The 12124-nt window shown below is 38.1% G+C and overlaps 1 protein-coding gene across 3 annotated transcripts in view; it reads left to right on the top strand.

Moving 5' to 3' along the window:
• Positions 1 to 12124, top strand: part of CDK5RAP2 (CDK5 regulatory subunit associated protein 2) — a 153807-nt gene that overhangs the window by 103146 nt on the left and 38537 nt on the right. The window contains exons 22-25 of one of the 3 annotated variants that reach the window (XM_043983831.1): positions 521 to 752; positions 1615 to 1731; positions 7505 to 8081; positions 11081 to 11313. In XM_043983831.1, the coding sequence (XP_043839766.1) occupies positions 521 to 752; positions 1615 to 1731; positions 7505 to 8081; positions 11081 to 11313 (1159 nt within the window). Of the gene's footprint in view, positions 1 to 520; positions 753 to 1614; positions 1735 to 7504; positions 8082 to 11080; positions 11314 to 12124 lie in introns of all 3 variants that reach the window. The other 2 variants (XM_043983830.1, XM_043983832.1) reach the window with 2 other exon arrangements.

Genomic DNA, 12124 nt, shown 5'->3' with positions numbered 1-12124 from the left:
CTATAGTACCTCAGAGTTATTTTTAGGGTCTAATGAAATAATGTATGTAAAGCACTTTGTAATTCTTAAATCTTTATAAATGTTAGCTATTATTAATATTAATATTAATAAGACAAGCTGTTACTAGCAATAATACTAATGTTAGTGATATTAAACTAACATTTCTAAAGCCTTAAGACAATAATATTAAAAATAAGAGTAATAGGACTTGAACGAGGTTCTGTGAACACGGTGTTAGATGTATCCTCAGAGGCCTCCTTTGTTTACTGCTGGATCCGAAATAGTTGAGGTTTCCAGAGAAGAACCTTCTAAAAAGTGAGGCACGTGTTTTATATAGCTTCTTTTCCTTACTAACAAGTTCCATGAAAGCAGGAATTCCGCCTTCTCTTTCCTTAATAATGCCTCATAATACTTAATTAGAATAGTACTGGGTATACAATGGTCGTTTCATATATGTTGACTGAAAAAAGGAAGTGATTTTAACTAGTATGTGTAAAATTTTACAATGTGTTTTTTTCAGAGCACTAAGAAATCCCGTTTACCCATTCCATTAAAATCATCTAGATCATTAGGAAGTGTAAACTTAAACTCTGCTACCCAGGAGACAGTGGTTTATCTACAGAACCAGATAGCTGAGCTGCATGGAGATCTCAAGGAATGTAAAATTCGAAACAAACATCTTCAACAAAAGTTATCTTTGACTGAAGCTCTGATTGAAGAGAGGCCAATGCAAGACAAACTCTTGCTGAATGGTAAAATGAAAAAGAAAAATGTGTTTCAGAGAGCTAGGCAAATAACTGATAGAACTGCTTGAAATGTCAGCCGTGTTGTTTAGAATTATAATAAGTTCACTTATAAATTCTCTGAATTGCAGTGATTAATCTTGATTCTTGCTTCTACCGTGGTACAGAAAAGCACTAAGGGAAAACAAAAACTATTATTTTCATTTCCTTTGAAGTTCTATAAAGGGTGGGGTTGGTTTAGGTCACACTAGCATTGAAACAGAGATCACTAGGATAGATGGGTAACTGTATAACCTTGGAGAACCTAATCTGACTTGGGTCTAGTTTTCTTCCGGTGGGCCCCCATTGGGCTCCAAGAGCCTACATTTGGGCATGGATTGAGGTGTGTTCTCAAGGTGGTAGGTACTCTGCTCGATCCCTGGGAATAGGCTAGATTCTACCTGAGGAGAGTGAGCAGAGCCTATTGGAAGCCATGGTGCTTCCTTGGCCTTTAAGACATTTCCTAATGATTTCAGGGGTTTTTGCCCTTGGGCCATGAAGAGACCCAAAGAAAGTGCTAGTTCTGTGGTTCTCAGTCAAGAAGCCCATCAAATTTCTCTTCTTATAGGAACAGTGGCCTTGGCCCTGTAGAATGCATTTCCATGTGCTTCTTTTTCAAAAGCAGGGACTTAAACCATTTGAGACAAGCTGAAGTATATTTATGCTTTTTATTTTTTGTTATGGCAGTTCTGTAGATTAATTTTGTCTTATAAATTGCATCTCGCATCCCCAGCGTTTTCATTTTCCCTATTGTATCTTTGTGTTCTTTTCTGTTGCTTGGCTTGGTTTCAGTTTTGTGCTTTTATTTTTTTCATTTTGTGGATTTCTCTAGCCGAGCCCTCATCGAAAGCAGTTTGCCAGGAGAGCAAGGTGGAATTAAAGGATCCTGAAGGTGATGCCGGTGGGAAGGAGGAAAAAGAGGAGGATGAGGATCAGAGAAAGAGTCCAGGTAGTTTGTGATTAGAAAATGAGGATGGGAGTGCTGTAGCTTAAATATTGCTTAATAATTAGAGTAGAATGTGAAAGTGATAAAGAAGAGTATGGTATGGTAAAGAAAGAACCTCAGACTGGCAGTTATGAAATCTTAGTTCTAGCCTCTTCTCTGAGCCTCAGTGTCCATATCTGTAAAACTCTAGGGGCTTGGACTATGCAATTTTAATGGGTCTTTCAGCTTTACCATTCTGTCCTTCATTTACCATTGATCATCACTAATGGTCTTTGTCCCTCTAAATCCTATAAGTCATTCACCTTCTGTGGGCCTCAGTTTCTATATCTTTAAAAGGGGAAGGGTTGGACCAGATGATGTCTAATATCCCAAGTCCTTTAAGTTACTTCTATCTGGGCTTCATATAACCTAGTGCCGTAAAGAAAGAGGAGAGGGTATATTTTAAGATATATAAGTTTCATTTTAGTTATAATATTTTGTGATTCTTTTTTTTAAAGGATAATTGTCCTTTTCAATGTAATTTAACTAGAGCATACTTCAGTTAGTAAGAAGTGATTATCCCCAGAGAAGGCCCCCTTTCAGGAGGGTCGCAAGGATTCGTAAACACAGATCCTCATATAAATGGGTTGGGTGCTATCTTCTTTGTGCCAAAAATTTTGTTGGAGCCTCTGATTCAGGAAATGCAAGAGAAGCTTTTGTAGAGTTCTGGTCTTGGAAGAGGAAGTCCGAAAATGAAACTGGTCCTTTATCTGAATTGTGGAAAAGCATTTGACCTAGTTTAAACTTAACTGAAGCATTGCTAAGAATGTAAATGATGCTGATAACAGGATAGCATGTGATTTCATATGCTTTATTGTTATTTGCAAGAAGGCTTAATGACTTCTGCCTTCTTGCTTATAAAATACTGAATAAATGTTTACTGTATCATGAAGCAGGAGGTTCCAAATAAATATGTGGGTATCCATGTGCACGCGCGCGCACGCACGCACACACACACACACACACACACACACACACACACACAGAAACAAATGTGTTCAGCTTTTATCTCTGTATGGCTAAAGACAAACTGTCCAGGTAAGTGTTGCTTCAGGGATACATAATTGTTCATGAATCATGTTTAAGTTTTATAGTTCTTATCCCCTTATAATTATTTAACAAAGGGCTGCATGATTACCTACTGCTCTTGTGCCTCTACATTACTTGCTGCTACAAGGAGAATTATGGTGGAAAGAACAATGGTCTTGGATTCAAGTCCTGGCACTGTGACATCTGTGTGGTTTTGGTAAAGTCATTCTCCCTCCCTAGACCTCAGTTTTTTCATTTGTGAAAGGAGCTGACTAGACCAGATGATTTTACTGGGCTTGCCTGCTGTGGTACTATAAGTAAAGACACAGCCTCACCAAAATTAATACAAGAATAACCCTCCCTAATGCCATTACTTGGTTCCATGGAAACAGCATTACAGAGGGATTTCATTCTATATAAATGATGAGTTGGCTGAATTATATTGTGTTGGAATTTACCACATGAGTCAGTGGTACTATTGTAGGACTTTGGTTTGGGCAACCCTTTAGAGTGTGGCTGTATATTTATAAACAGATGAAGTGTGACAGAGCTGCTTCTCTCCAGTTGAACGACTCACAGAAACCATAGCTTGTTAGAGCTTAGTTACAAAAGCCTGTCCCATTAAAGGGTCATGCGGGTAACAGTGGGTACTAATGACCTACCTGCTAAATCCAGTGGCCTTTTAAAAAATCCTTGTCCTTCTTGGCCTTTCTGCAGCATTTGACCCTCTGGACTACTCCTTCCTGAACACAGTTTCCTATGTTTTCATAACATTGCCCTCCTGTTTCTTCTTGTTACCTGTTAACCCACTGCTATTCAGTCTTCTTTGCTGGATCATCCTACATGTTGTCCCACATGCTGTGTGTGGCTGTGCCTGAAGGCTCTGCCCTGTGCCCTCTTTTTATGCTCTCTTGATCTCATCAGTCCCCAGGCATTCACTTATTACCTTCTTGAAGATGAATCTCAGATCTGAATATCCAGCTCCAACCCCCATTTATCTTTTGGACATTTCCATTGGGATGTCCTGTAGCCATTTCTGACTCAACAGAGCTAATCTTCACTTTCTGTCTTCCAATTCTTCCTTCTTCCTCACTTCTCTATTTATGACACCACTGTTCTAGTCACCTAGGTCAAAAATTGTGGAGTTATCCTCAAATTTTCCTTCTTTCTCATCCTTTGACTTCATTCAGTTTTGAGTCTTATCAGGCATATCATATATCGCTTATCTATAGCTTACTTTCTATAGAGCCACCATTCTAGCCCAGGCCCTCACTACCTCCATCTTGGACTATTGCAATAGCTTCCCTGTCCTCTTTATCTGCATCAAGGATTTTTCTTCTCCAATTCATCCTCTGTTCAGCTTCCAGCAAGGTGGCACAGTGGATAAAACACTAAATATAGAGTTAGTAAGACCTGAGTTCAGCTGTGACCTCATATAACATACTAGCTATGTGACTCTGGGAAAAATCACTTAACCTCTGTCTGCCTCAGTTTCCTCATCTGTAAAATGGGGATAATCATAGCACCTATCTTCCAGGGGTTCTTGTGAGGATAAAATTAGTTTATAAAGCACTTTGCCAACCTTCATGTGGTATATAGATGCTTCTTGTTATTCCTAAAGCACTGATCTGACCATGTTACTCTTCTGTTAAAAAAACTTCTAGAGGCCCATCTCACCTATAGTTTCTAATACAATCTTCTCTGTTTGACTTTTAAAGTTCTTCATAAGCTGGCTCCCGCATATATCCCAGGCTTATTGCAAGTGACTCCCTTTTATGCACTCTTATATTCCCAAGAGACCAGCCTACTTGCTGTACCTCACACATGACATTCTCTCTCTTCTCTCCATGTCCAACTGTTTCCCTTGCTTGTATTTATTGCCCTCCCTCCTCACTTCTGCCGTGTAGAATTCCAGGCTTCCTTCAGAACTCAGTTTAGGTGTAAACTTCTGCAGGAATCCTATTTTGATTACTCCCAGCTGCAGTGCCCTCACCGTTGGAATTACTTTGTCTATATGTTGTATGTAGATACTAACCTCTTGTTTCTCCTGCTAGAATGTTTGCATCTTGAGGGTAGGTATTGTTTTGTCTTTGTGCTTTTATTTATCCTCAGCACTTAGACCAGTGCCTGGCATTTAGTAGATACCTAGTAATGCTGTTTGAATGAATGAATGCTGCCTTGCGAATTTGGAGACCTTGCTTCAAATCTAGGCTCTGGAACATGACAAGCCATGTATCCTTGGGCAAATCACTTCATCTTCCGAAGTCTGAGTTTTCTCTTCTGTAGACCAGGGGGTTGGACTTACATGATCTCCGAGGTCCTTCCAACCCTAAGATTTTGTGATTCTAATTTCTGTCACTGCTTCACGTGACAGCTACTTCCTAAAATGAAAGAATCTGATTCGGGATTGTTTGTAATGTAATCAGGGGAAAGATTGCTGGGATTTTTGCTTTCTTTTGTCCTGATTTCAGTTAGCAAAATGACCTTTAAATCTTTTTACCCCTTCTTACTTCACCTCTATCAACCACCTAAAGTAAAGTGCACATAAATTCATCCTTCCGCTGAGTGCTGTGTCAAAGTATCCACCTCTCTGGAACCATGGCCCTGTCACCTCACCTCTCTGGGTCTCCATTTCCTCTGTTGTGAAATAGGGCAGCAGGCCTTAATGCTTCTTAAAATCTTTTCTTCCTGATATAGAATTCTCTCTTTCAATTCAGAATTGAACTAAGCAGATGAAGGTGCTTTGTGTGTGCTGGTATATGAGAGACATCTTCCTCCTTCTCTTCTTCCTTTCTTTTGGGCTTCCCTTCCTCCTAACTACTACATGCAAAGTGTTGGGCTAGGTACAGGAAATACAAAGTCAAAAATGAACCAGTAGTGTACTCAGTGAGCTTACATGTACAGAGATAAATATGCATCCCTTTACTAGATTCAATGCAATTGCTCATTCATTAATAACAACCTTAGTGGGCATGATCCCCATTCCTGCAGACCAGCACTGTTTTCATTTTTAACATTTCGACAGTGTTTGACGATAAAACAAACCCCACAAAACCAAATATTTATGTAGGTAAGATTTGTGATAATACAGACATTTATTTTCTAAATTTTTCTAAATCTTTGTGAAGAGAAATGCATTGAAATCACTGTTGTCTTGGGTTTTTTTTAGGTTTAGATATATTACAAAGGGACTAAGATTTATCACTGTACTTATGTTCAGAGAGACATCTTATATTTCTTTAACAAGTTGGGGTTTGTAAGACTACCCTTTATAGGTAGTTTATTTTCTTGTAGTTACTTGGATTCAGAGCTTTAGTAATGACCTTTAGTGACTTTAGTAATGGCCTTATAGTCTGAAACCTCAGGTTTCGAATGTTTTGGTTAACTTGAGAGATAATTTAGAATAATTCTCCCCCTAGATTTATTAATATTTTATTATTACTAGCAGGGGTAGGAACTAGACTTCTGATTTTTGTAATTTCAATGTAGTAGGACTACCATTGCAGGTTGGCACCATCTCTACCAATTATGGTTTTAGACAGTTGCCTCGGACATTGAGAGCTTAAATGCCTTAGTCAGGGTCACATAATTGGTATGTGTCATAATTAAAACTTGAATCCATGTTTTCCTGATTCCAAATCTAACTTCTTGGTCCACTATGCTACACTGTTGTGATATTTCAATGATAATGGTAATAAATTTTAAAAAACTTATGTAAAAATGTAGTTGTATACCTATATTTAGATAGACGCACACATTGTATATGTATACACACATATGCATACACATCGTATGTGTATCTGTCTATATATAATATAGCTGGTGCCATCTTAGGTAAAGGTGAACACTTAGATAAAAATAAATGATTATTTAGCTCATTCTATTAATGTAGTCTTTATATTTCTTACTTCTCTGGTAATTTAAACTTAGTATTTAAGTTATTTAACCTTCCTCAGTTTCCTTATCAATAAAATAGGAATAATACCTATGTCTCCCCATGCTGTTGGGCCTAGAGGTATTATGAGGATGATTATTATTAACAGCAACAATAATAATAGTTCTTATTTCTGTAGTGTTTTTCAGTTGCAGAGTGCTTTACTCACACTGTCGTTATAATGTAGGTCATGCAAGTAATATTATTCACATCTTTAAGATGAGGAAACTGAACTTAAGTAAAGTGATATCTTCAGGAGTTGAAGCTTGGCTTTCTGATTCTAAGTTGAGTACTCTTTCCACAGGCTTTTGTTGCCTCTGAGATAATGTATGTGAAAATGCTTTGCAAATTGTCAAAAGCTATTCAGATGTAAGAGTTGTTTTTGTTACCTTGTAGGTAGAGTATTGACTACATGGACTCTCTTTTTGAAATTCTTGAAGGTGGGCCATTAATTTAACCCAACTTCATCTATTCTCCATCTCTGCTAAAACCTGAACACAAGCAAACAGATCCAAGTTACGGGTTAGCTCTGAGGAAGTGCATATTGATAGTGGTCGTATTCTAGAACTATTTAGTGGAGGCCATGGTAGGGCAGGGCCCCTTTCTGAAAAGTTTGAAAAATAAGTGGACTATGGCTATGCCTCTGGAAAATTGGATAAAGCCTTGTTCTGGAGTAAAAGGGGGATGTGTTAAAATAGGTGATGTATGAAGATCTCACTCATTCTAGTGATTCTGAAAACAACAAATACTAATGTAAAAGCATTCAATTTTCAGAACCTGAACCTCCCCAGCTTAACAACTTTGATGTCTTGCCCTCCAACAAAGAGAGTCATTGCGAAGATTTTATAGATGCTGCTTCAACTGCATCTTATTCAAGTTCCAAGAATCTTTCTCTTCAAGTAAATGTGAATGGTACAGATCTTTCTGATGAATTTGATGTGGATGATGCTGAACATTTAAAACAACGAATTAGAGATTTGAAAACTGAACTTGAAGGATACAGGAAATTCGTGTTTCAGTTGCAAGCTTCTCAACAGTCCCAGTGCAGCAAGGCTATTATCACAGTCTTGTGTGGCACTGAAGGGGCCCAGGAAGGACGGAATAAATCAAAGGATGGCACTAATGAAGAAGAAATGAAGACATTCTCTAGTTTACATCAAGTTCATTATGTAAAACACACCAAAATCCTCCATCCGTTGACTTCGGAGTTGACTGATGGAATAGTGGAAGACCTAAAGCAACGGCTGGAGGAGCAAGAATCTGAATTAAAAAGAGAGCAGAATGTGAATATGAACCTTCTTGAGGAAGTACATAATCTTCAAAACAAACTCAGAGGATCATCCCCTACAAGGTAAGTTCTGGCATGACTAGCCAGGCTCTGCTTTTCATTACAGTACATTGCTGCTAACTGCACCCCACCCAACATTATTATCAGATTCTGAGAAAACGGTGGTAGACAAAAGAATGATATATCAGAAAGTTAATTCTATAGGGAAAATATTATATGAACAGATTGATTGACATTACATGGAAAAGGGGGGGGGTTCCTAGGAATTTTAGATTTGATTATAATATATATCAGAACTATAGTTGCTAGCGACTTGAGAAACCATCAACTTTAATTCAGTCATAGACAAGTGGTCATCTAGCCATTTCTTGAAGACACCCATTGAAGTGGGTTCCACTCTTTCCAGAGGAAAGCTATTTTCCATTTGGATAGCTCCAAACATTAGGAAATATTTCTTTATTTTAAGCTTAAATTTGCTTCTTTGCAACTTTTACAGCCATTGATCCCAGTCCTGCCCTCTGGGACAAAACAGAAAAAATTGAATCCCTTTTTTTGTGGCAGCCCTGCAAATATTTGAGGACATTTATCATTGGGGAAAGGTTTTGGAGAGGAGATGACATTTCTATGTGGTATTTATAGAGCAGAATTTTGAACAGCATTTTCCATGCCCCAAATTTATTTACTAGTAAAAACCTGCAATTACCCTCTTACACCATGAGTTGGTACTCATTCCTTGAGAAGTTGAAATGTTGACTTAATGTGTTTCCACTTGTTCTCATGTTTCCAGACCAGTGGAAGTTGTTGAAGCTGTTCAGCAATTCAGTAAATATTTATTAAACCCCGAGTATATTCAAGGCATTGTGCTAGTCACTGAATATGCAAATACAAAAATAAAGAACAGTCCATCTCTTCAAGGTGTTTACATTCTATTTAGGGTACAGTAAAACATGTACATAGATAAGTAAATACAGGCTAATGTGAAGGAGGAAAGAGCACAGACAGCTCTTAGGAAAGGCTTTTGTAAGAAGTGGAGTCCTGAAAAAAAGTTAAGGATTCTAAGATGTGGAAGTGTAGTGGGTTAAGGCAGCAAGAAGTAAAGGATGGATGTTTTTGAGATAGTCAGTTGACTGAATGTTGTTGTTTGCCCTTCGTTGTTGAAGAGTACCATGACTTTGGAGTGATGTCATGACTTTCAGTGAATTGGACTTAAGTGAGGCAGGGCTGTGCAAAGTCACCAACCTCACTCTCTTCTTCAGAGCCATCTGGGTCCAGTGGCAAGATATACATCAGGAATGAGAAGAATCTAAGCTACTCCAAATGGGAATTTTCTTTCAAACAATAATTAATGATCTACAGTAGTACCTCTAAAAAAGTTTATGGGGGCAGGGATCTTCCTCAAACTTTGTCTTTTTCAAGATCCATTTTGGTGACTAGAAAGTAGAAGTTACGTACCCACCATTCAGTGAATTCTCTCACCTTTACATACCTATGATGGTTACTCCCAAGTATTGGCTTTAGCATCTCTGTGCAAGCTCAAGTGACAGTCAGGAAAGGAGTGTAAGCATTTTCCATATCTATGCTTCAAGGTCATTCTAGAAAAACAGGCTTATGTTAAAAGTGGAGAATTTTTTGTTCACAGATATTGTGTGGGTATACATATATACAATTTTGTTCTCTATGATATATTAGAAATAGGATTGTTTGTAAAGCATACTCTTCTTTGCTTGTCACTAATTGGTGATAACCTATTGTTAACTTGATAGAGGCAGAATTGAATTTTCCATGATTTCTCAAATGGTTGGATTACAGTTTTCAGGAAATAGCATCATATCATCATGATGGGGTTTGTGTATGTGTTGAATTGTTTCAAATATTACCCTCTTGCTTATTCCAGTGTCACTTAAATGGAAAGATGACATGTAGCACAAGGAAACATTTGACCTCATTGCTTATGCTGATTACATATAAAGTTGGTCCATATTTGAGATTTTACATATTCAATATTATTATAAGCAGAATCTCGCATCATCATCTCCATAACTTTGTATTGGGAATATAGCAGTGAGACAATCCTGGCTTTCAAGGAATTTACATTCGAGTAGGGAGGAGAAGGTATGGACTGAAAGGGCCATAAAATCAAATAGAAATATGACTCATGCAGAAGAGAGGTAATGTGTGAACTCTGGAAAGGCCTCAGTTGCCTCATCTATAAAATGGAAATAATGATCCCTTACACTTTTGTCCAGTGGGCTTTTTAGCATGTACATCCTCTTCTGCTCCCTGTATTGCTAATCCTAAATGAAGTAGGGAGGGGGAGGAGGAGTAAATAAGGCTTTTTGCTTTTATATACCTGCTCACAAGTACAGGGGTATGACCCAACTTATTTTTTTTTTTGATTTTTTCATTTTTTTGCGGGGCAGTGACGGTTAAGTGACTTGCCCAGCGTCACACAGTTAGTAGGTGTCAAGTGTCTGAGGCTGGATTTGAACTCAGGGTCTCCTGAATCCAGAGTCAGTGCTTTATCTACTGTGTCGCCTAGCTGTCCCCCAGATTATTTTTTTTCCCTTCTAATTCTATCTTTTTTTTTTTTTTTCAGGGCAATGAGGGTTAAGTGACTTGCTCAGGGTCACACAGCTAGTCAAGTGTCTGAGGTCAGATTTGAACTCAGTTCCTCCTGAATCCAAGGCCAGTGCTTTATCTAGTATACCACCTAGCTGCCCCCTAATTCTATCATTTTCACCAATATTTGTGGATTAAGCTCCTCTGAACCACTCTTGAAAAGTATATGGGATAGTTATTTCCTTCAGTCTCTAATATTAATCTTTTAATAGGACATTTTGTAAGGTTGAAAAATACTGCATGAAGTCCCTTGTTCCAGCATTTGTTAGCCATTTTGAAAAAGAAAAAAAGTGACCTTGTATAGATGCCATTAAAAAATAGTATATATACTTGTACAGCTTCAGGCTTTTGAAAAATGTGCTCGATCATATTTTCAATTAGTGTTAAGGTCAAAAAATTCAATTTGAAAATGATACCAGATTTTTTTTCCCCCTTTTTACCAGATACGATTCATTAGTTCAGTCCCAAGCGAGGGAGCTCTCTTCTCAACGGCAGCAGATTAAAGACAGCCACAGCATCTGTGTCATTTATCGTCAACATATGACCAACCTTATTAAAGCTTTTGAGGAGTTGCTGCAGGCCAGTGATGTTGATTACTATGTAGCTGAAGGCTTCCGGGAGCAGCTGAATCAAAGCATTCAGTTACTTGAGAAATTGGAAAAGATGTTTCTTAATGGTAAGTGGTAATACTTGCATTGTTTACTGTCTAAAATGCATAAATATTTGAAATCAGACTTTCTGAGTGGTACATGTCTTGGGAGAGAGAGTAGAGGTGGAACACATTGGCTTTCCCTTCCCCTTTTTTGACCTGATATGGATCACAGCAGGCCCATCTTGCGCTATTTTCATTAGGAAGGCAGTCAGCAGTTGTTGCCTCGTGGCAAATTGAGTCCTGTTGTTTGGAACTGTCATATAGCTATTTTTCTCTTTATTGTGGCTGTGCCACTGGCCATGCCTATGAGCTATTCATTATACATTGCTCAAAGAGCCCCTCAGACAGCTGGTTCAACAGGACCTCCATGATGAACATGCATAGTTCAGACTGAGTTTGAAGTTGAAGTGACCTGTCTATAGATATAATTCAGTGGAAAGATTACTGGAGCAAGAGTTGGGAGACTGAGGCTCCAGGCCTGGCTCTGATGTTTATTTACTCTGTGATCTTGGGTAAATCATTTCCTCTTTGGGTCTCTTTCTTCCTCTTTGATAAAATGAGAGGCTTGGAATTAATGACCCTTAAAGCACTTTTTGGTCTATGGATGCTTCTGACTTGTTTTTTTGCCAGAATCTCATTTGACTCGGAATATAAATGTAGCTTGTGAATAGAGCAGGAAATACGTTTCATTTTACTTTTCAGCTTTTCTTTTTGGATACATTTTTGACAGAGTGGAGGTACATGAAATACTTTTCCCATTCCTTTTCTTATCCAACTGTTACCTACTAGCTCAGTGGTGAGGTTTGTAACATCTATCAGTCATCATTCTTTTGTT

This window comes from Dromiciops gliroides, chromosome 2 (genome assembly GCF_019393635.1).
Source record: "Dromiciops gliroides isolate mDroGli1 chromosome 2, mDroGli1.pri, whole genome shotgun sequence".
In the NCBI taxonomy this organism is placed as follows: domain Eukaryota; kingdom Metazoa; phylum Chordata; class Mammalia; order Microbiotheria; family Microbiotheriidae; genus Dromiciops; species Dromiciops gliroides.
Note: the sequence above shows the minus strand (reverse complement) of the source record. Positions and strands in the feature narration are given on the sequence as shown.